This window comes from Etheostoma cragini, chromosome 15, assembly GCF_013103735.1.
Source record: "Etheostoma cragini isolate CJK2018 chromosome 15, CSU_Ecrag_1.0, whole genome shotgun sequence".
NCBI classification, from domain to species: Eukaryota; Metazoa; Chordata; class Actinopteri; order Perciformes; family Percidae; genus Etheostoma; species Etheostoma cragini.
Window position 1 is genome coordinate 12,106,013 of NC_048421.1, and position 24,330 is coordinate 12,130,342.

The window sequence follows — 24,330 nt, forward strand, 5'->3', positions numbered from 1 at the left end:
TTTATGGCTGCATGGAAGCTGGCCAACTTTGCTGTTGTGCAGAGATATAGTCCTGAATCTCTTTCATTGCCTAGGGAGGAAAAGAACATTACAAAGTTTCTTGAGAAATTCATTACCATATTTGCTACACTGAAAGAATAGTTGATGATCACTTTTGCTTTAAGTGCATAAGGCCACTGTGGAAGTGTTCATTACTTGTTTATAAAAGAAGTTTGCATCTAGAAGCCAAGCCTAATAAGAGCTGTCTATGTTCACAGGGCTAAACCTGTCAGACGTGATATTTTCCCCAAAATCATCGGCAGCCCTCGAGAGCATCTCCTGCATCTCCTGTGATAATAAAAACACAGATTATATTATTTTCTGTCAGTTTCTCCACGCTCCCTGTGCATCATCGTGATTGATTTTCAGTTAATTCACTGCAGGAGGATGATCCAATATGTGTCCCAGAAAGGTGGTACACCAACAGATTACAAGAGATGCAGTCTTTTTCCTATACAAAGCCTTGTTTAAGGTGATGTTGACTGTCATCCTCCGAAAAAGCACAGTGACTTTATTTTAAATTATATGGGGACACCTGGAGAGAATGCAAAATGATTAGGAGGTCCAAGAGTGGAAGCCAATTTATCTGGCAGCATTTCCGCAGCATTCGTCTTCAGTTTGGCATGACAATGTTCTGACATGTCCCTTGATTATCTTTTTTTTAGTCCATGTGAAAGAGAGCATAATTCAAGTTTTATTGGAATACTTAATTTTACATATTTCACAAAATATTTGTATCCTAAGTTGAGCCTCTCACGTGTGTACTGGAAGGTGTTGCCACTCTATGTGGAGCAAACCATAAATCTGATAAATTCACACTGATTCTCATACAGATCATCTTGAGGACAGGAAAAAAACTGTTTATTTCACTGTCCTCATGGACAAAAATACTAAAATTGTGTCATACCTTGAGTCTTTTCCCATACCCCCACCTTTGTCTCTGCATCCTCATCCTTGCCCCCCTGATCTGTCTCCTTACTCCTAGCTCTGGGCTCTCTGAGGCCCATGACCCATCAGTTCTGCAAAGACCTCTAAGGAGCCATCCATCACCTGGGCCACGCTGTAACCTGGGGATAGATTTCTTCTCCCCTAGCCCACTCATCAATCACCGGGGGAATACTGTGCATACCCAAACAGGCTGCAGAATGTGGAAAAGGCCAAGCAATGTCACTCACTACGCCAAGTAGGCACTTGCATTCTACTTTAAACAAGTCAGTGACATGACAATATACCTTTTGCATTTGTACTTCAGTTGAGAAATATACTTGTGGGTCTTGGAATGAGTAAAAAAACACAATCACATCCTCCTTGAGCATCAACAGTATACACACTGTAGGAATCAGCCGAAAGATTTAAATTAGTAAAACATTCATTGAGATTGTATATTGTGTTTGTACATAAAGAAAGTAATTGTTAATGATGCCATGTTTACAATTAATCTTATCCAATTTTACCAGTAATGAACGGGAGCAGTAAGACAGTAGCTCTGACTATCTACACAAGTAGGGTTGTGATTGAAAGCGCATGCTGGCTCAGACAGTAATGCACAGCTGTGTGTTTGCCTGCGAGCCTTGGCTGAAACAAGGCCAGCACTCTCACCAAATCTCAGCAAATGTCTCACAGTTCACCAGAAAGTCATGCAGAAATAGAAGCCGTTTGTGAATTGCACATCACAAACTTCATATTATCAAGGGAGAAACCAGAAATCTGTTGACAAATTATGTGATTGAAGGGACCATAAGAGGGGCCCACGGTGATGCAAAACAATGCAAGGAACAGTGAAAGGGACTCAAGAGAGGTGAGAATATAGGGAGTGTTAATCACTCACACTACAGAGAGAAGAAGTGGTGATGCAACAGAGTTGAAAAAGCAAAGGGTTGGGGGAAAAGGGAAGAAAAACTCATGTTTGCGAGACGGAGTGCAGGCACCTACAGCAAACAGTGTTGCATGTTCCTGACACCTACACAAAGAGGATACAGTGGTAGTTAAAGCGTTTGTCGTGTCAAGACCACAGAGACTGAGCCCAGTGGCTGATGGCGTTGAGTCAGCAAGTGCCAGGTGTCTTTTTGACATCGGCACCACCCCCTAAATGACTGGTTAGAGGAGCAAGAGAGAGCTGCTGCCACCAACACTCTTCCAATTAAAACCTCTAATTAATCAGAGCTATTTAAAGAAGCCCATTCATCCCCAAGGGCGGGAAACACGCCAATGAGAAAAAAGATGAACTGCACATCTTTTCCCTGATTTACCTTTATTCTAAGTTGCCCTCTGGCCTTGCTGCTTTCTTCCCACAACAATTGTAACAGCTGTCACAGTTACGGCATGCAGAATAAGGCTGACCCGAATAACATGCATATTCTTTTTAATGTAAAAATTATGGGCTTGTGTATTAATGAGATAAATAAATAAATATATATTGCATGTACTGCATGCTCACAGAATAGCTTATGTAATGAAAAGGCCTTTATTTATATAGTACAGATGAAGACATGAAAGGGTTGAGAGAGGGGGAATAACATACAGCAACCAGGTGAACTACCCAGGCGCCCCTTATTTCACATTTAATATACTTACAATATTTGTGTAGAGGCAGAGAAATGCTCTCTTTCAAGTAGGTCTTCCATGCAATTGTAGGCCATCCAGGAGCTTTTTAATCCATGAGGGAATCACAGTGTCGTTGTAAAATGAAGAAAAACATGTGAGTCCAAAAACAAGTCACCTAACTGCTAATATTCCCGAAATGTTTGCTAGCCTTGTTCAGGGTTTTAGCATAAAAGCTAACATTAGGGCCTTTTCTAAAGAGGGCTTCGGTGCGATCATAACTATTCCGGAAATGTAGTAATCCAGCTTTAAACTTCTGTGACTTTTTGTTAACATTTCTTTAGTCATCTCTTTGCATAAAGAGCAATCATTTACTGTAAGCCACCGCCATTTTGGCAGCTAACTGTCTTGATTGAAGGCTGTGTCAACCAATCACATAAAGTCATATCAGTGGACAGGGAGCTTGCTCAGCCAATAGATAACCTTTACATGATCCAAGGAGGATGGCTTTGTTTGCAGTGTGTGTGTGTGTGTGTTTTCGTGTTTGTGTCTAGGCAGAGCCACAGGTCATTTAGGCACCACTGGCTGTTCAAATGACAGTGATTTGGCCTCAATTGTCCAGTTGCAAACACTAAAAAAAAGGTTCTCCTTCTAGAGGACAAACAACATATTTTATCCTCTACACTGGTATGTTCTGCTCACTGTAATAAAGAAAGGAAAGGTAAATGATAAATTCCAAGGACATTTTTTCAATGAAAAAAATATCACATGAGATGTAGTCCCATATTGCCAGACCTATTTCCAGAGTGCTGTGGAGAATGAGATTTGATGATGACGCCATCACGTACAGAACTGGCTGTAGTCGTGCAAGATCTTGGATCTCCGTCAGAATTTCCTAGAGCCAACAAAAGCATTTTATCATAGTCCACACTTTGTGGAATACAGAGCGGAGAACACATTTTGACAGTCTGTGTTTTTCTCCTGCGAAAGGAGCTCATTAGCTTCTCTTGCCCTCAATTGAGCTTCCCAGACAGAACTTTCTCTCATTTTGAATACAAATCTACCTCCTTCACCCGGATTGGGACTCAAACACTAACCATAGCCATGACCTTGACAATCTCAAACCTTAATCAAACACAGCCACTTAATTATTTGAACTTTTGGGGAGCACTGCAGTGTCTGGATGCATACCCAAGGGGAATAATTCTGTAAACAAAAATGAACTCTCCCTTTATCTTGGGGTACAAATATGACTATCATTATTATTTTTTTGGAGGGGCTTTTCCATTTTTAGTAGTGGATAGACAGGAAAGGGGGAGAGAGATGGAGGATGACGCACAGCTAAGGGCCACAGGTCGGATTCAAACCCAGGCCGCTGCCAACATGGGGCGAACACTCTTACTGGGTGAGCTAGAGGATGCCCCAAAGATGGTTATCATTAAGATATATTGGAACATGTGCATGTACGTTTGTACAATATCCCAATAGTCATAAATCCCTGCTGCTCCAGAATTTGATTTTGTCTGCTTTACAAAGCACAAGAGGCAAGCTCAGAAAAAAGTAACATTTACCACTACACTGAGAGTGTTAGCACGTTGGTTGTTGTAAGGCTTAAAGTTGCATTGGTCTTGTGATATTTTACAGACCAATTCTCAGAAAAAGTTTGAGTTTTTTGTCTTGACAAAAATTACAAAAACAAGACCAAATTAAAAATAATCTTAATTGATCTTTCAACCTTCTCTGTCCCCTTACTGTTCTACTGTTGGTCCAGTCCGTTTAGAAAAGAGTGCTCATGTTTTAGTCTTCATTCAAATGTCTTGTCAGCCAACATGCCTCCCTCAGCTAATTACTCCGATTTGCATTAAAAACGGATCTCTGTACACTTATCCATTAAGTGCCTGGCAATTTGACTAAGCTATTAAACTGAATTGTCTCTGTTACACAAATATGGAAAATGGGATGACCACTTCTGTCTGTATGACAACACGTCTTGCAGCTTGGTGTTTACAATTCAAAAGCTTCTTGAATCTTGAAAGATACTCAACTACTACTTAACTCAGACAACAGCAATAGAGACTTAAAATGTTATCTTTAAATCTTCACTTTTCTGACGTTGACTATAACGTAGTGATACGGAAGAAGATTATGTCAGAATTATGTCTGTGTTGAGTTCTGCTCATTTAACAAGGTTAACAAAGTAGCTGGGGCTATCAACTATTTATTATGTGTTGCATTCTTCTGCTTCATTGTGAAAAGTCAACAAACACATTTTTATATTTTAACACAAACAGTGGCTGATTTCTAACAAGTTATGGAACATCTGAAATTAAAGCAGAACACATTCAAATAGATCATCTATCATCCACCAGTCATGAGACCATATTTGGGTACACCTCTATCAATATTTGAGGGGGCTTCTACTATCTATTATGAAAAATTAACCAGACAGAATAGATCCCGGGTTCCAAAAACTCTGAAAACAACGTTTTGAAAATGAAAACCGATGCATTTCCATTTGCAATTTTCTGTTTCACAAAGGTGACGGCATCTGTCAGTTTTTCCTGTGAAACCGAATATCACCCAAGCAGGGGCTTGTTGCTGTAAAGACCTGCCTCCCACTGATAAAAATGTTTGATCTCAAAATGTGAGCTTACTGCCTTTGTTTGGCGTTGTGTATGGCGAATCGGATGTCTCAGTATTACTTGATTTAATATTGATCATTATAAAGTGGTTTCACAGAATTTCCTCTGAGTGATGAAGCTGACAGCTGAGGCTGTGGCAGTGTTGCAGTACTCCTGGCTCCGTTGGAGATGAACACAGGCTTGATGGTGATATCAAAATATGTTTGATTGGTGGAGCTTCTCACAGGTTCTTTGGATTCACATTTTGCAGAATGCCACCAATGTGGCAGGAACAAGCTAGAGCAGAACGGCTGCGGGAAGACAGAAGTAGTAAACAGACTTAAAATTGGCCTCAATATGTGCCACAGGAAAGAGCACGAGGCAGTGAATAATCTGGGGGACTTTTATTTATCAATCTACAATAAAGTTACATTAAAAGACATGCATATCACAAAGCAGTCGACAAACTAAACCTGAATTATTTCTCATGAAGTGATTTCTTGTAAATTGTCTTTTTGAATAGCTTAATGGTATAGTAAGATGGTATAAGACCACACAGAGCTGCTGAAAGCTTTACAGGTTTTCTTCCGTCACTGTCTTTTTCCCTGCAGCAACCACTGGAAGATCAAGCTCTTAAATCTTTAATCACCTGTGGTGCAGTAGGCAGAGAAATAATCCCTTATTTTGTAAAAGCAGCGCCCAACATAACAAAAGAGGTATAATGCATCACTTATACTCTTATGAAAACTGACACAGAATACAGATTCTAAAGTCTTGCCAGAAGACGATTGTTTACAGTACAGCTTGTATGCCAATATTACCATAATGTTCAACTAACCTAAAAGGAATGCTAATGATCATCAGGTTGTTGCTCATTAGCAGATCAGTCATGACAACTTGAAGAGCTTTGAAAGTAGGTCAGTGAAGTGGAAGGTGTGCACAGTTAGCTTTATACAGTCTTTGGTTCCACAAAAATAACCACAAATACCTAACCACCACATGCACAATAACAAGCTCATCCAACATCAAGGTCTGGAGCCTTTTTAAAGGCACAGTTAATACTCCAGCAACCACATGACATCACTACATGATCTCATGTTAGAGATATTTCAGGCTCACATTGTGATGGTGAAATCATGCTCAACCTTTGACACTGCAGTTGTACGTTTTCTAGCTTTTTTATTAAAATGTTTTCATTTTTTAATTGTTTATTTAAAAAACAAACAAAAAACATGCCATTACTGTTGGTGTCGCTGTTGATGGTTATTCATTTTGACTCGTTTTGACCAAAAAGAAAAGTGGCTTATTTCATCCCACTGGCATAATAAATCATTGAGCATATTCATGCTAATTCACACAAAGTGCACATGTTAATGTGAAGTCTATCTTTTTTTAAACAGTAGAAGAAAACAAAATGCTAACATTGACCAGTCAAAAAGACTCGTTAAACAAAGATTACATAGAGTGACACTCTACTCCATAATAAAAATGGTAATCCCTTGTAAAGTAAGAGGTGAAGAAAAGATATGAGATACAGTAATAGATTTTATGAATCGGGAAGATGCTTTACATTTCTCTCACTCCCAACCTAATAAGCTGCAATGTCATCAGCTGAACGTGGGTGTTCACTCTTTCAGGTAAACCAACCAGATTTTGCCACAATCTCTGTGAGCTATCGTGTTGTTGCATTCAAACTTTAAATCTATTCTACTCTTATCTGCTGTCAGTTGTCATTTCAGGCAAGAGCGATGCAACCCTCCTCCACCTCATTCACCTCAAGTTGTCATCATTCCAGGCACACATGGTCCCCCCATCATAAGCCTTGCTATACTCATCCATCCATATCTTCAGGCTTCCTTTACCCCTTCATCACCTCCACCACTGTCTAGACTCCATTGGTGAGATATTCCTATAAATACCCCTCACTATTTAACATTGCAACAGAGCCTAATCGCCAAAGACTTCAACATATCAACCTATTATGCGCCATGTTTCTTAAACTTATTTGACTTTTAAATCTAGTCTCTCTTTATTGAACTACAGTATGGTACATACATCCTCTTGCCAATGCATCTTCCCAGAACTTTCTGCAAGGTTTATTTTCATACCCCAGGAGCAGCTCCAGTCTAATTCCGGTCATCAGGTGAGAGACAATAGACGTTGCTTAAGTTGCTTACAGGAATGGTAAATTGTGTCGCATCTCAGTTGTCTGTTTTTAAAGGGTAAATCTTTAATGACTCACAAAGGGCAGAAAACTGCTGTTGAACAGCATGTTGCTTTCCTGTCCACCCGCAGTCGTGATGCCAACGCAGGTGCTGTGGCAGCTGATTGAGGTGTGGCCGGGAGTGCAACATGATTAAAGTATAACCAACACAGGCACTGCAGCAGCTGTTTTATTCTATATCACATGCTTTTCAGTGTGTATTTCCCCTTTAATGTCCCCCCGTCTGAGGTGCCAGGATGCAGTGTTGTCACCCAGCTGTAGGCAGGCACAGGATGTTGGCTGGGTCCAGTGGTCTTATAGAAATGCTGACCTTTAACGCGTCTTAGGACTAAAGGCTTTCCATACAAATGATGATCTGATTTCTCAGTCATTTTGCCAGTCAGTCAATGCCACAGCACGCCACTGAAGGATGCTCCTGCAGCCAGGCAGAGCGCCATCTTTTCTCCCCAGTGACTTTTCATTTCCATCGGAAGTGAGACAGAATTATTCTGTTTAAACCTTGTGTTTGATGACCAAGTACACTTTCATTGTCTTTCTCTTCACTTGTCTGCTGTTGTGAATAAGGTAAAAGGGACACGTGCCGATTTAGGATTATTAAAGGAATCATTATGTACAGTATGGTTTTGAAGCCAGAGCAATTAAATCAGGAATGCAAATGCATGGCCTATATATTGAAAACATAATTATGCAGAGGAGAGCTACGCCACTTCACTAAGAATTTATGCAATAGTGCCACCTACTGAGAATGACCTGCATCTACTCTGATCAGTTGATGGTCACAGGTGTAGCAATTCCTTTTTTATTATTTAATAAAAGGTACTGAAATTATGTATCAAGCTAGTGGAGGCACTGTAATCACTGCCTTTCTCCTCTGAAACAATGGCCGGCTTGAAAAAGGAAGTAACACTCGTTACTGCAATGCCTTTTAAACCATATTGACATATACGCTGACTGATTAAATAGAGTTATTACATGTGCAGATTATTATTTTTATCAGAAAATGTATTGATTGAGTGATTCGGGGGCCCAAACTCTAAAAATGGGTGTCAATACTTTAAAAAATTGAACACATTTTACAAGACTGCACCCAGTTTGTTTCAAAAATTTATTTTCCAAGTCCAGAAATGACATAAACACTTCTAACTTTGAAATGTGCTTTACATTACTTAAAAACACAACATGCCTGATTTGTTAAATGGTATATACACAATGCTTTTAACCAGAAAGGCACCCAAGACACATGAACAGCTGCTGCTACTTGCTGGCTTTGTAACAACGTTAAAAAAACAGGACATGGATTGACTTGAGAAGATGTGAAGTAAATCCAGACAAAGCATTATAAGCAATATAATTAGAGACTTTTAGTTTTGTCTCACAATGTAACAAATCTGTATGTTAATGGTTACAAAATGCTAATAAGACAATAGTGGTGTTGTGATAGCTAAAATATATATTATTTATTACATAAATACAATAGTCTTAATGTGGCACATTTGATGTGTGCATTATTTACTCCCTTTTGTGGCTACAGATTGACCACTATGTGTGCCAGGGGGGAAAGCACAATGTGAGAACATCTTTAATACAAAGTACAGCTTCTTCCAAACTTAAACATTTTATTCATAGAACATACACATTTGTAATAAATTATTTTGAGTAAAAGAATTTAGATCGTAACTGTAAGAATTCATCAGCTATGAGCTTGTTAGTTCTATATTTTGGAAATGGACTTAAATGATGATATGTCTGTGTGATTGTCTGAACATTTGAGTGTTTGTACTGTTGTGTGCATGTGATTTACCATAATGGGAGAGCCGTCTACACATTTTGGTGTCAAAAATTGATGAAAACTAAAAGTGAAGCGTTCTCCCCCCAAAGCTCAATCATCCCCTGGGAGACACTCAAGATCTTAAGTCCAACCATGAGCAAAGTGACGGTGCCATACATCTTCACAAGTGATAGTAAAGCTAGAAAGTGGCCCGCGTGAGACAAATGAGAACCGAAGGTCAGTGTTGAACTGAAAAAGGTAAAAAGGTAAGGTAACTTCCTCCTAGGTTTTACTGATACACTCAGTGTAAAGATGGCAGCAGCACTCATCTTCCTCCTTCTTCTCTACTTCTTCTTCTCACATTTAAAAGCTACGCCTTATTAGGCTGTGGAACGAGGTGATCACTCATACCCCGATCCATGCATGATCCAGATCCATGCATTATTTTTTAACCCAAACAATATTGTGACATGATATCAAAACATGATCACCTTGCGGTTTAGGTGGCCTTGGTAACTGGGATTACAATAATGTAACGTTAGCCATGAGGAACATACTGTCAACAGCATTCCTCTGACCATTTTGGGCACCTCTCTCAAGACATCAAAGCACCTTATTTGGAACCCACTTCTGGATACACCAGTGGTCCCGCCCATAGTGCTGTGGCTTCTTTATGATTGGTCCCATGGGAAGAACCGCATACAGTGTGGTGAAGTAATCATTTCTTCTTCCTTTGTTCCTCATATGTCTTTCATTTGTTGAATGCTGATGGTGACATACGATGTAGGTATGTAGCCTTCATCTCCATTGTTCCTACGGACACGGGTCCAGCCGTCCCCTTTGTCCTCCTCTACCACAGCCAGCACCTCTCCCTCCTGCATGGAGATGGTCCCTTCACTGGCTCCTAAAAGAGAAAAACTAGATGGTAGCAAATATCCCTGTAGCAGTTGATGCATACAAGAATATACAAGACCACAGAAAAAAACCTTTGACTTATGCTAGGGTTGTGACCTCTTGTTGATATTTTCCTCCCTATTTACTAAACTTTTATAAGATTGCCAGAACAACATGTAGTATTTGCTAATCAGAAAGCAACCTGCTATAATTTTATTAAATAATTGTGAATCCACAAATGACAAAAACGTGTACAATAATTTGTAACTGCCATATAATACCCACCTGATCTGCAAATATCCATGTAAATAGCTAATATTAGCAGAAATACTTACCACTTATTTTTACCTGGATAACATCATAAATTTACAAACAGTAGTAAATAATACAGCCCATGACATACCAGGGAAGCTGTACATGGCTGTGCATTTCCCAATAGGAGCGGTTAGTTCCTCGTCCTCGAAGTCATCATCAAACTCAGCGTAGATGGCCTGGGAGGGATCAGGAGTGCTTTCATCAGAGTGAGCTCCATCGGGGCTGGAGAGAAAAACAGGTTTCACTGTGCAGAGCAGACAACACACCATTGTGCCAAACACACATTCTATTAGCAGAATTTAGTGTTACCCGAGTATATCGTGAGCTCCATTGTTGTTGAATGTGTGACTTTTATAGCGCAGCGTGTCCCCCCGTCCTCCTGCCTCAGCCAGCCAAGTCTACATAAGAGATCAAAGTTAAAAGACGAAAAAATTTCGTCAACACCGTTTTATAGTGATGCATTTAATGTTAGATATATTAAGTTTGGGGTCATTTGTAAAGCCCAATTTTACACAAAAAGCCTCAACGGGCTCACATTATAATAATAATGATGACCTCATATTATGAATAGACAACAGAGCTCCAGATTACCTCATACTTGTTAAGCTCTCCTTTGAGCCGCTCTATACTCTGGGACGTCTGGCTGATTTGGGATGCCAGACTTGCAGGGTCTCCCATTTGAGGATTTTTCTCATAAACATCTTTCATTTTCCCCAAGGCCTCACTGTAGAGAGGCAAGAGAGAGAAACAAGGGATGAAGGGGGGGGGGGGGTGACTTTCAGTAGAGATTTGTTCCCTGCAGAGCTCAGAGCTGAGTAAACAATTCAAACACAGAGTTATAAACACTGATGTGCCCTGCATGAAATAAGTTTATTCACACTCCCACCTGGAGGAGTTCTAACAGAGATGGTTATTAATACGCAGAAGGATACCCACATATGTACACACACAAGCGCACATACCTCTGATCTACTTCTTTTTGCAGCTCTTTGCAAATTTCCTCTAGCTTCTGTTGTAACCTCTTCCGGCGCTGCTCTGGAGGAAGATGGGTGAAGTCCTCTGTCACCGTAGGCTGCAAGAGTTCACAGGAAGGGGTGTGTTAACATTGAACCTTGGAACTCCAACAGTTTAACACCAACAGTACCCACTAACCACAAGACAACTGAGGAAACCCAAAGCCTGTGGTTTGAGTCTAGTTTAACTGAGACAACGTTAGTTTCAACTCTCCTAGTTACACATGCGCCAGTTCATGTGCAACAGTGTTCTGAACCCAAAACTAACAATTATGATAAAGCACACTAAACTCTCTTACCTTAATATAAGTTCAAGAAATAAAAAAAATCTTGGATGGAAAAGATGACCCAAGAAAGTGCAAAGACAACTTAAGATATTTAGAAATTGGTGTCCTCTTGTGCTACCAAGCACCCCTCCCTTACACCACCAGGTGGCCACCTCTTCAACACATACTCCATGACATGACCAGTAGAGCTGCATGTTCAGTCTTTTAAACATAGAAACTCCAACAGAGCTTTGTGATAGGTTAATGATTATAATGAGATGAGCTCTTGTAATGGAAAGGTGGCCATTTGTATGCTTCACACAACCAAGACCCCACACCAGCTTTGTTGTCTATATTACCATGATCCTCTCTGGAGTAAACTTCTGAGGGAAAAAGAAACAGTATTTGCATTGACAAATCTCAAAATATCTTTAAAAATGGTTCTTGCTTTCCACACTGAAAATACATTTTTACATCTTCAGAACATGTATAACTATTAAGAACAGCACAAGAGCCATTGTGAGAAGTAAGATCTGCCGTATGTTTTAGTGTTGAAAATGTATATAGTAAATAGTCTTATTAATCTAAGGATTTCAGTCATTTTTCCAAACGCAGGAACACAGGTTGCTGTGTGAGCCCTGATGATGGGAGGTCTTCTGGCACCCAACCCTCCTCCTCTGGTGACTCACCGATCTCCTGAGTGTCCGGAAGGAATGGATTCTGGGTTTGACTGTCTTATTGATCTCCTTCAAACAGTACGAGAGAGGGTCCCGGCCAAACTTGGGGGAAGAGGGTCCATTAGCAGGCGAGGGGGCGGGGGGTGTGGAAAAAGGTGGAAGCGTGGAGGGAGAGAGCTGGGGTGAGGCGAGACCAAAGCACCCGAGCATGAGGTATGCGGGCAGCATACAGGAGGGGGGGGATAGAAAGTGGGGGATAGAAAAGAGGAAAGACAAAAACAACAAGGTGACAAGGGAAAGAAAAAGACAACATCAACACCTTAAAGCACACCACAAAGCCAGGGAGACAACACTGGAGCAAACACAAGCCCAGAGAACATGAGAACACAAACACACATTTGTCTCTTTGGCTCACATCATCACAAACCAAATCCTAAAAAACCTGCAGTCAAACTGAGGCCAGGTTGAAGGGTACAGCGGGCCTCAGTGAGGAACTGGGGCAGGCCGAGAGCCTGGCTCATATTTTCATAGTTTTACTCATCCTAGGCTTTTATAATACACAACTTTACAACTAAGTTAATAAGGCCTGACTCATACCCCAATTCTGTAAACTAAGTGGAATTACAGACTGCTTATTATGTCAAGTGTTTGCTATGTTCTAATGAGCTAGTTTATTATATGAATTTGAATTGTTTTTCAGTTCTCAGAGTTTAAAAAGCTGTTTAGTTTGGTGGCAGCATTCCTGTGCGTCAGTCAGTAGAATGTTTTTCATAAATATCAGGCATTGTGACCAAAACTTAGACCCATTTTAAAAGAAAAAACATTCTTTAAGCCAAATTAGCCAACTCAATTATCAACAATGGGATTAAATGCAAAAGTGCAAGTTCAACCTGTGCCATCCTTTGAGTCTGAACTATATAGATAAAATATCAATTCATATATTAGTGCAGTTGTTGAAAACAGCTTGCTTAATCACCACAGTGCCATTTGTGCTTATAGATTTTTGAGGGCTTGGTGAATACAATGTATGAACTCTCAGAAAGAGGTTAACTTGAAAACATACTGGAGTAAACTACAGCAAAAGCTCTCAGTGTCAGCTGTTCATCTCAGAGGAAAGGTGGGGGTTGGATCTATTAGCTAAGTTACACAGGAGACTGATGTCTTCTAGTCTTCAATAGTGAACGTCTAAAACAGCCCTTTACCAGGTCCCTCGTGTAAATACTGAGAGCTGGAACTACAGCACTATCATTATGTGAACATCTACTGGGTATGTGCTATTTTTCTTGAAAGTTACGTGAATCTATGTAGAGGAGAGCAGCTAAGAGTGGGAATGTTTAGGGGCCAGACATAAACCAAAAGCTCACTCAAGCCAATATAGTCAGCCTCCTATTCAAACTGCTCTACAGGCCTAATTGGGAGAGCATGACCGATGACACAGAGCAGTGTGCCACACACATACACAGAACAGGAAGAGTGCACGGCAGAGCACAGCCAGTAAGACATGCAGAGAGGAGTGAGACGCTGAACAAGCAAACACTGCAGGGAAGAAAGAAGGGATCATTTAGTGCTGAGGCAGGAGAAGGGGTGGCCGTGAGCTGGTTAGTGGTCAGCTACTCATATCACCAGTTCAATTTTGGACCACAGCAAGAGTGCTCCTTTGAGATAAAATGTTGTGAGGCTGTCTTGATCCAATTACATTCTAGAGACCAAATACTAAATCTGTCCTAATGTGTGGTTGGACCTGATCTGACCTGGGAAACCTGGTGTCATCCCAATTGTTGGTACAACGATTTTATTGTGATGAGAGACATAATGCTAGGTTCTGGGCAGTATAATAGAAGCAGTGTGTTTGTGGATGCCTGTAGAGGAAAATTCAATGTTGTTTGGGCCTCGTGCTGATGAAAGCACAAGCACAGCAGAATGCTCACTGCCCGTTGACCTATTGGAAACCACAGCGCAGAAGGAGGGAGGGTTTGTGTGTGTGTGTGTGTGTGTGGGGGGGGGGGGCGTTATTCACTCACAGTCAGGGACAGAGTCATGCAAAGGACCTCTTCTAGAAATGTTGGGGTGTGTAAGAGATCATGTAGAATATAATGAAAGAGGTTCATGCATTAGCTTGAGCTTCAGAGATCAGAAGGTTGTGTTAACGTGTACAATGCAAGGAGTCGCCCAGTAATCTGACTCACTACCTCTGCTGTAGTTGATCATTGACGAAGGGGGTTGCCAGTGCATTCATTTCACAATTACCACATTGCAAAAAAACACATCTCTTCTAGTGAGAGGACATGCCATTAAGCTAATTTAGCCTAATGTGAAATGCCCTACCTTACTCTTTTTGCTGAAAAGCCAAAAGTTTTTGTTCCTGTTCTTTCCCAGAAGTTCCAATGGGCCTTTAGGCGTGCCCAGGCTACTGTCAGATGAGGCCCGGTTGATGCCCTGACTGTAGTCCTCAAACTCCAAATCTCCAGGACGTTCAAAGCCTGACTTGTTCTGCTCTATTACAATCATGGAGTCCTACATCAGATGCAATTATAGATAAAAGCAATCAAGAGTTATTTTCAAACAGATGCACAGTTAAAACACATGGGCTGCATAAAGCTATGCTGCACATTAAAATCCATATAATATCTCTCACATATAATATAACATAATATAACTCACATTCCTCTCATTTACATTAGTGCCGGCTTTAGTCATGCCTTCCAGGCACTTGCCAATGATAGGCATCACATGCTTCTCTGTGTCCGAGAACAAGATGTAGCCTTGCGCCAACTTTCGTACTCTCCTCTCATCCAGATCTTGTACTTTCTGGTAAACACACAAATGTTCAGACGCTGCCATTCTTAGGGTCGAGACAATACATAATACACAAGCCATAATATACAATAATACAAAACTTTAGCATCTGAATAAGTTAAAGAAGATCAACTGTTTAAACTGAGGAGTTCATCTCTAGTTTTGAATCAACATACCTTAAGTGCAACTTTTATTTTTTGTTGTTTAGAAATCTAATCATTTTAATGTCAGCGTAAATTGGTTACAAGCAAATAGTTAAACCATGTTAAATGAAAATACCTAAACAGGATCGCAGTTCATTCTCACAATGTAAGTAACATGGTTATTTATTGCAATTGCACTATACCATTCAATTCATTTAGCTCAAAAAAAAATCCCTTGAGCAATATTCTGGCAAACTAATACCAGTTATTATTGTTAACTCAAACAAACTTTGAGGGCAGTAATTATGTTGCCATGTGTAATTCACTTACATTGAAAATGAGTGGCATATCATTAAAATAGAACTGGTTCTGCTCCTTGTTGTACTTCTGAAGCTGAGCAGCGTAGTCGTTCTTACACTCCTCCGCTACGTGTGCTCTCATGTGAGCCTGCTGTTTGGCCTGGAACCACACACACAGCGCAGGTTAATAACCAAGTGAATCTGATTCTAATTATGATCATGGTAAATAGTCCTTCAAATGAAGCACGCAAGCACCCCCCCACCGGACCCCCCTTTTTTTACTTTTTCAACATCCGCCTTTGTAGCATTGATGTCTTGATCAGTCTTCTCTGCGTACTGTGCTGCACGCTCTGCTTCTCTCCATTCCCTCTCAAAGCGCTTTTTACTCTGGTAAGCAGGGGGGAAAAAAAGACAGAGAGAGAAAAAGAGAAAGACCATGTTCAGTTCAATCAGCTAAGTAAGATCATTGCCTGAATGAAATATTAGGAGGTTTTACTATTTTCAGCAAAGCATTACTCACTGTCTTTCTGAAAAGATGGGAGGGGACATCTCCAATCATAACTTAAAACATCTTGGATTGATGATAGGAGTATAAATGGGAGACTGATTTCCACTCTGTCCATCTGCTTTTACTATAGACAAATACAGCCACCTGACCAGCCACACTGAATGTGCAGCCAATTGCTTACACATATTCTTTCATCTTTTATCATGAACAAAGCCAAAAGGGAAGACTATCTATCTATCTATCTATCTATCTATCTGCTTATCACAATACAAATTGTAATCATGAAAGATGAAGAATGATGGACGCCTCTTCAGGGAAAATGTATTTTAGAAAATCTTTTTGAATTCTGTGTCTGGACTTACACTGTCGAGCTGCTTGTAGGTGCTCTCCAAACTCTGCTGGGCCTTCTTGGCCTCCATCAGATACTGCAGACATTCATAAAAATAGACCATGTGTGAGGACGGCAGGCAGGTCAGATTACAGAAAGAGTAACAGCCATGTGCATGGGCAGATACTGCATAAACAATGATCTCCAAAAAACAACACAACATAACAGAGGATAAAAATACCAGTGTGTCTTTTTGAGACACCTCTGCAGGGGGAGCCTGTCCACAGCTGCAGTGATCTGCAGTCCAATAGGACAGAGCCAATGCATTCCTCATAGAGAAATGGCACACTAACGTTTGGACCCTGCCTCGCCCCCGGAGACATTAAGTAAGGCTTCCTTCCTGCCACAACAGTCAAATCTCCCCTCCTCCTTTAAATCTCCCTGTATTCTCCTCCAACCCTGTAGACTTCTCCTCAGCAGTTGTGTGTTGTAGACTCCAATTCAAGAAAAAAAAGACAGCAAAAAAGACTTGACGCATGTTCTCAGGAATATGGTGCTGCAGGCACACATGGTATTAAATACACTTTAGAGCTTCAACTATTAGTCAATCAATCGATCGACAGAAATTATTGTCATAACAGACTACTCACTAAAGCCTTTGTTAAGCAAAAGTGCAAAACTTTGATTGTTATAGGGATTCAAATGAGAGATGCTTTTCTTGGTTTTACATTATAGTAAATTGGATATTATTGGGTGTAAACTGTTGGTCAGAACAAATAAGACATTTTATTATGATTAGAAGTCCTTTTCTAATGTTTTATAGACCAAAGAGTTTTAACAATATGTATGATAATTGGTAATTGTAAGTAGCACTCCTAATACACTCAATGGAACTCATCACTGTATTAAAGGCAAAAATGACCCTAATGTGTATTAGAGGGTGGACAACAAGACTGTGGGAACATTTTAACAAGTTGCAGTGTGTTTCGAGCTAAGGTTTGCGTCTCAAACACACATTATTTTATCTGAGATATGCTTAACTCGCGGCTCCAAAGATTTGATAACAAAATGCACTCCTGGTCCGCTCACCATCTTTCGCTCCTGTTTGAGCTCTTGGAGGTACTTGGTGAGATCAATGCAAATATTCATCATCATGTTCTCAGCAATTAGCTCTCTCTGCCCTGCATAGTCGTTCATCTCATTCAGGATTTCCAAAAAGGACTGGTAGCTGGACAACCTACCATTTAAGAGGAGAAGAGAGGAAAGGGTGGAGAAAGAAAAACACAGTGATGGGACCACTGACAAGATGATACATACACAGGCTCATTGACAAGTCAGCAATGGGTCAAGTCATAACTTCCTTATTCCAACCTGATCACAGGTGTTATCAGACTGATGTTATGAGAAAATGTGTATTTTGAAAACGAATGCATGTAAACATGTTTTAGTAGACATCCAAATTACAATTATCTATGATAAATCATCAAATCATCAATTCAAAGTTTTCTTTGAAGATATGCTTTGCAATGGCTCACCTGCACTCTGGTTCATCTTTGCCGATTCGTTTTAGGTTATATTTCTTTGAAAGGTTCCTGTAGACAGTCAAAATCAAATAAATGGGTAGACAAATACTTAGCACATTTTCCATGGGAAAAGATGACACAGCTGAAGAAAGCTCACTAAATTAAACTATTCTTATAAACTGTTTTTATAGTATTAAAAGTAGTATTAATAGAAATAAAAACAGCAGTCTTCTATGAACACATTAAAAAAAGCTTCTCTTCCTTCTTTCACTCTCTCCATCTCTCTGACCACATCCAGTCTGTCATGTGCCAGTCTGCTCCCACTTCCTCTCCTCTCTGGCAAAGCTCAGCACTACAACAGATGTGGGCCTGGCAGACTGGGATACAATTGGGAGAGGGAGCACCGTGGATGAAGAGAGAAAGAGGGAGAGAGAGAGAGAGCACACACTGCAGCTGGAGAATGAGGCCAGTGTTTTAGAGACAAGTTAGATTCTGTCCCAAAGTAGTCATAAGACCCTACAAACATTTTATAAACAGCCTTTTAACATGCACCCATGCAAACACATGCTGACCAATCTGCTTTAAGCAACACACTCGCACACAAAAGCATGTGAGGCTGGCAACACAGGAGAACAACGACAAAAACAAGGCCTACCTCAGTTGTTTGGCATAGTTTTGCTCAATCTCTGTCCTCTCCTTCACAAATTTGACATACTTCTCCACCAGCTCCAGGCCAGACTGTGTGTGCTTCTCAATGATGTCATATTGGTCCTGGAGAAAGAAGCACAAGAGACAAATAAGGAAAAGATATTAAGCAAATACAGAATATGGAATGTGTTAACTTCTGGGTAATAACTGAGACGTTCCTCTGGTTGAGTTTGAGGTCATCTAAACGAATCTTGGAGGGTAATAAACTAAACATATTGTTCTTGCGTGTTGGATTCCACGAATGCTCTCCACATGTGCATAAAAATCTTGGCAATGACCTCTTAACTTCCGCCTAGCTTTAAATCACAGGGCACCCATGTTGTTACATAAATAGAAAAGACAGTCAAAGGACACAGGGTCAAAGGCAGGAAAAAGGAGGTGCTCTTCTGATATCCTGAGAGAAATGGGACTACTATGAATTACATCAAATGAGCTTTACAGAGTCCTTTTTTAATGTAGCTAATTATTTTACATATTTCATGACTACTTTCAAATTCATTAATCCCTTTGGCACAACTGAATTTGCTGACTTTTCCTTTTTATATGAATATGACGGGGGTTTACTATGTTTCTCTTCCTCTTTTATTTCCTTATTTAGAAGAGCACTTTATGACAGATTAAAACGCAGACAACTCTGTTTAGAGTGAGAGAGCATATATAAGATAATAGTCTCTCACTCTAGACTCAAAACAATCCCCCCAAGCTTTCTGTGCTGCTGACTGTAGTACTGAGGAGGGGGCATGTTAAAAAGGGGATCCTTGAAAAGTTGGGTCATGATCTTCTGTACCCTTCCTGTCTTTCAGGTAAAACAAAAGAGACAACCCTCAAATGAATGGCACAACGTTGAGCTTCATCACAGAACACAGTTAAAGGTTAAGACAGAGGCCTGCAATCCATCACCCCAATAACATCTTATCAATAGGCAGCGTTAGGGGTTTAATTACGAGTCATTAATTACGGAGCAGAAGTAAGGATAGTCAAGACAGTCGACTGCAGGTTCCAATTTGGGTGCAGGGTGCTTGTGGTAACGACAGATTTTCTTCTCAGACGTGGAAAACATATTTGACTTGTGAGTTAGAAGAACAATACTAGCAAAATAACCAAATGTCAGGGTTGTAGGACATTCATCCTTTGTTCAAATGTAGCCCTCATAAAGTGTCAAAACTGACTATTTATTTGTTTAAGAATGATTTAAATGAAAGCAGTAGTTGTCTGCATCCAGCCCAACCTCACCACATCCACAGAACAGAAGACTAAGGCTGTAATTATGTCACTGACCATAAAACACACTAAATCTATGATTAGATTCCTAACTGGTGAAAAGTTAGTGGGCTGCCCCTAACTCTAAAACTGTTCAGTTTACCTAGTGACCTCAAACACATAAAATAAACCAGCAGCAAAATTACAAAGGAATCAAAACACAATTTAAATGCAATTTTGGTAACGATAAGAAGCAAGTAAGAATAACTAACTGTGGAAACAAATGATTGTTTTGAGTTCTTGTTTAGAGATATATAATTGCATTACTAAGAGGAGTTTATGCATCATATTTTTGAAAGGCTATGATAGCGGAAATGGAAAGTTATATACTGCACCTATCTCTTGATACAGGCCTTATACATAGATAAATCTATTATTTGCATGTTATGTTTCGGGACTACTGATCAGTTTGTGGCAGTGTGTGAAAAAAAGGTCAACTACTATGAAGATTAGTGGAGAGGTCTGAAATTGTTAGGCAAGCTGTTGTGGGTGTAGCGTCTGTGTAGGTTGGACGGCGGGGAGATCCCCAAACCAGTATTCTGTCCCCCGCTCTGGTACCTGCCAATGCTGAATTTCATTCCAATATTTGCATTTCCATGTACAACAGAGCTGCACAATGCATATCTATTCATGTTGATAAATCTTACTAGATTCAGGTAAAATACGCTACACATATAAACACTTCTAGGACAAAACACCTTGCATCACAGCTGTCCATAAACGCTTTACGTCTTTATGAGATATACCTGGTATAATGTCGATTCATTGTAGCTGTCATCAATAGATCTTTTTGGGTGTGTCAGTCAATGTTCGGATGCCTTTCTCTAGAATTATACTAGTCTATTGTGAAGATGCTGTGTCCCAGTTTGGTGCCACAAAAAACGGTGTTTATCCAGTATTGAGTCTACAGTTATTACACCGGGGAAGAAGCAACACATTTTACTGGATTGTTTTCCTATTCTTTTTGATCCAATGGTAAAATAAAAAAACATCTCACAGGATTATGAATGATGGAAGTAGCTGAGTGAATGGTGACTACCTATTTGCGCAGGCAATAGAAGATTTTTTGTATGTTTGTGTGTGATCAAACGATCTGAGAACATTGATTTTTACAAGGATGTTGTCAAGCTACACAGTAGTGTATCTGTCCCTTATAAATACCCCCCAAAAGCAATAATAGGGGACACTAATTCTCCAATCTACTGACAGAAACTAATTCATTTCATCTCATGTATGAAACTCAAACTTAAAAATATAAGTAAAAAATATATTGGGGTTTATATATTTCTCAGTGTGACAAAAGTTGTGTGCATATTTACTCTTTCCTCAATGTGTGTACATATGTACATACATATATTTCTCAGGTTGAAAAAATAAGCCTTGGTTGAACTAACTATGTTCTCTTTCATAAATGTCAGAAAAAGTAGCATCTGAGAAGCCCATAAATTAACTGGGACATCTTGATTCAAAACAAGAGGGCTCCAATTAGAGAAAAGCCAACCTCATTAAACTGTCTTCAAAAATGCATCGCTTTCAAGGACATAATCATTGTCTCGTCAAACACAAGTGGCTGTCACACTACAGCAATTTATAACCACCCAAAGCAACAGTGAGAATTATCTTTATAGCTCCCCATAGATTGGGTTTGTACTGAACTGATTTTCATAAATCACAAACACTGTTTGTACGACTCTGCTCCTGACAACTTTCACATGGTCATGCTTCCGATTACACAGCAAATGTCATGTTTCTGGTAAAAAAAATCCTGGCAATTTCATTATTACTTCAGCCATACTTCCATGACTGTCCATGTAATTTAGACATTTTGTGGAACTTCTACATACTGTAACGCATTCCAGAGGAACATTTAGTGGCATCTTTCTCGTCTCCACTCATGTCACCATGTTTGATGGGTAAGCTAAATGTCGTAGTTCTGCCATAGTAATTATAGAACTTCCACACCAGAAAAACAATGACCTATTTTTTGGCACAAATTTAGGCTAAGGGGTGCGGTGAAATAATGCTACATCTTGAGGTCTAAAAGTTCTTATCTAAACGTAGCAAGCATCATATGTGTCCTTTACACTCTATTGTCCAAAACCTTCAGTAATACCAGAGAGAAACTGGCATCAAGTGAATGCCACATAACTTCAAAAGGAGTCACCCTGAAAGTCACCAACCTACAGTAAAAGGCTTGGGTGGATGTTTCAGCCCTGAGTCACCCTGTATTGTAGAAACGAAGGGGCCCTGCCGGTCCAGACCTGCCACACTGTAGTTCAGATCACTCAGGATTGGCCTGTTAGCACTCACAATCACAGATAATGCTTGGACACTGATCTGCACTCAGCAAGCGTGTCTTAAAATAGCCAATGGATTAACAATGGCAATCAGGGGACAGATGCCGTTGAGCTGACTTGGCCCAAGAGACGAATCTTCTACCGAACATTAACAGAATTATGCCTGCAGGGATTTGTCTAACAGGAAAGGAGAGCCAAAGAAACATGTTGTACAAACACTGTGAATGAAATCATTTGTATTTCACATTGGCTGACGAAAGAATACTGGCTTTTGTGTGAAGAGTTTACAATGAAACAACTGCATGCGATGAACAGGAACGGTAAAGCGTCTGATTAATACTGGGGTACGGATGTTTCTCTGATTTAATCAAAGTAGGGCAAAACTAATTAGGCTGTTGTACCAGCAAGTAGGATGAAAAAGGGACAGGGGAAGAGGCCTAGGGGGAGACTGTAATGAGGTCACAACCTGCCTATCCTCATCTTTGCAACGCTCCATTTACCGGTTCCCTGAGAATGTGCCTGTGTGAGTGTTTGGCTTTATCACCATGGCACAGTGCTGCTGGCACACAGTCATCAAGGTAATATGTTATATGGTGAGATTTTTTTGCAACAAGGTGTGTTTAGATTCTGGATAGTCTCACTACTGTTCCCAGGAATAGGCTCACAGTCTGCTAGCCTACTGCACCCTGATTTGTTTTGACCTACAAAACAGACCCTCATCTTTTAAATTTAGCAGCTGAAGCAATTCATTTTAACTGTTATAATCAGTCAGTCCAATAAAAATAATGTCCTAATGAATCTATTCATATAAACAGTCAATCCAACAAATCACACCTTATTGAAAAATCAAGATGTCTTGATCAGTTGAATAATCTTGGCACTCAGGTGTACACACGAGGCACTTCATCAGTGGTGAAGCTTGTTGTGAAGGCAAATGATAGCATCTGATTTTATCTCTATGGAAGCAGTGCCAAACTGTAAACACAGAGACTGGGTACAACCCACCTCAGCACACTTAAAACGCTTGTGTTTGGGTAGAATAAACAGTATTCTGACACCATTTTCAGCCTGTATTCAAATTAACAGGCCTAGTGGTTGTCAGTCATGACATAACGTAGAAATTTTACTTGTTGTCCAAGTTGCTTTTGATTTAGTATGTCTAGAAATCACAAGGCGATTTAATGGTATGTCTGAAATTAGGCTTACCGGACTATATTTTTTACAATGCAATAATAAGTTTTGAATTGATTGAGCCGTTTGCCTCGTGCACTGCAGGCATCTCACTGTAAAACACTGAGGAGTAACAGTAAAAAGAAAAAAAAGAAGAAAAAAAAGACAGACATCCGATCGATGTGCAAACGTGGATCCAAACTGCTTCGCTTTCCACAAGAGCAACATGTTGGTAGTGGGCTTCAGCCAACCCACTCTTTATATGGCGTTTTTTTTCCATTACTGGTACGTTTCATCTATGTTTATAGATAAAACATCAAGTGGTAAGAAAACTGTCCGGAAATGGAACCGTGTTCATAAATGGCAAGTTTTGCAGCGTCTCACCGCGTCTTCAGACACTTATTCCTCACCAACGGCTCGTTTCGCGACTTTCTCAACAAACTCCACTTAAGAAACTGCGTTATTTTCATCCTGATAACCTTTTTCTACCAAAGCAAGCCGGATGATGGACTCACCCAAAGCTCTGTGCCCCAGTCCATGTTCAGCTTGTCGGCCAAGCTGTCTGACTATCCCGAATACAAAGAACGTCTCCAAAGTTATCCCAGCAACTCGGAGGACGGCCCTCTGGCAAGTAATCCCGAGGTGATAAATCAGTCGTAACCACCACGCACCCCGGTTTGGATTCCTTCAACAAATTATTTGAACCTGCATCATGGGCAATTAACTAGGGCTGGCAGTCGTTTGTCTAGTTTGTCCAAATATTTTTCATAGCGAAGGAAAGAAGGATAAAGTAGCTTTCATATCCGCGTCACTCCCAAATCCTAAATCTTAAAGGGCCAGTGTACTGAACCACAAGCGACACTGGCCAGATGACTGCATCCTTTAGCCGGGTTGTAATCTGGTTCACAAGTATTATTGATCAAAGGCATTGAGCTCCAGC

At 40.2% G+C, this 24,330-nt stretch overlaps 1 protein-coding gene across 4 annotated transcripts; it reads right to left on the minus strand.

The window, feature by feature from the left end:
• Positions 1–8,520: 8,520 nt before the first annotated feature.
• On the minus strand, positions 8,521–24,216 carry trip10a (thyroid hormone receptor interactor 10a). 4 transcript variants are annotated; one of them, XM_034893509.1, is made up of 16 exons: positions 23,906–24,216; positions 18,611–18,726; positions 17,968–18,024; positions 17,522–17,669; positions 16,467–16,529; positions 15,879–15,983; positions 15,628–15,756; positions 15,020–15,166; positions 14,684–14,872; positions 12,371–12,535; positions 12,041–12,064; positions 11,365–11,474; positions 10,994–11,126; positions 10,712–10,800; positions 10,491–10,624; positions 8,521–10,097 (listed from the first exon to the last, which is right to left on the minus strand). In XM_034893509.1, the coding sequence occupies exons 1-16, from the start codon at positions 23,927–23,929 to the stop codon at positions 9,934–9,936; spliced, it is 1,797 nt and encodes a 598-aa protein (XP_034749400.1). In that variant the 5' UTR covers positions 23,930–24,216; the 3' UTR covers positions 8,521–9,933. The 4 variants fall into 4 exon arrangements, with proteins under 4 accessions (XP_034749400.1, XP_034749402.1, XP_034749401.1 ...); XM_034893511.1 differs by lacking the exon at positions 12,371–12,535 and having other exon boundaries at positions 23,906–24,215; XM_034893510.1 differs by lacking the exon at positions 12,041–12,064 and having other exon boundaries at positions 23,906–24,215.
• Positions 24,217–24,330: the final 114 nt, after the last annotated feature.

Coding starts and splice junctions, on each gene's coding strand:
- trip10a (XM_034893509.1), bottom strand. CDS start 23,929: ATGGACTGGGGCACAGAGCTTTGG. Junction 15,757..15,878: donor CAAAGGCGGATGTTGAAAAA/GTAAAAAAAGGG, acceptor GTGTGGTTCCAG/GCCAAACAGCAGGCTCACAT. Junction 12,536..14,683: donor TTTTCAGCAAAAAGAGTAAG/GTAGGGCATTTC, acceptor GCCTCACCCCAG/CTCTCTCCCTCCACGCTTCC.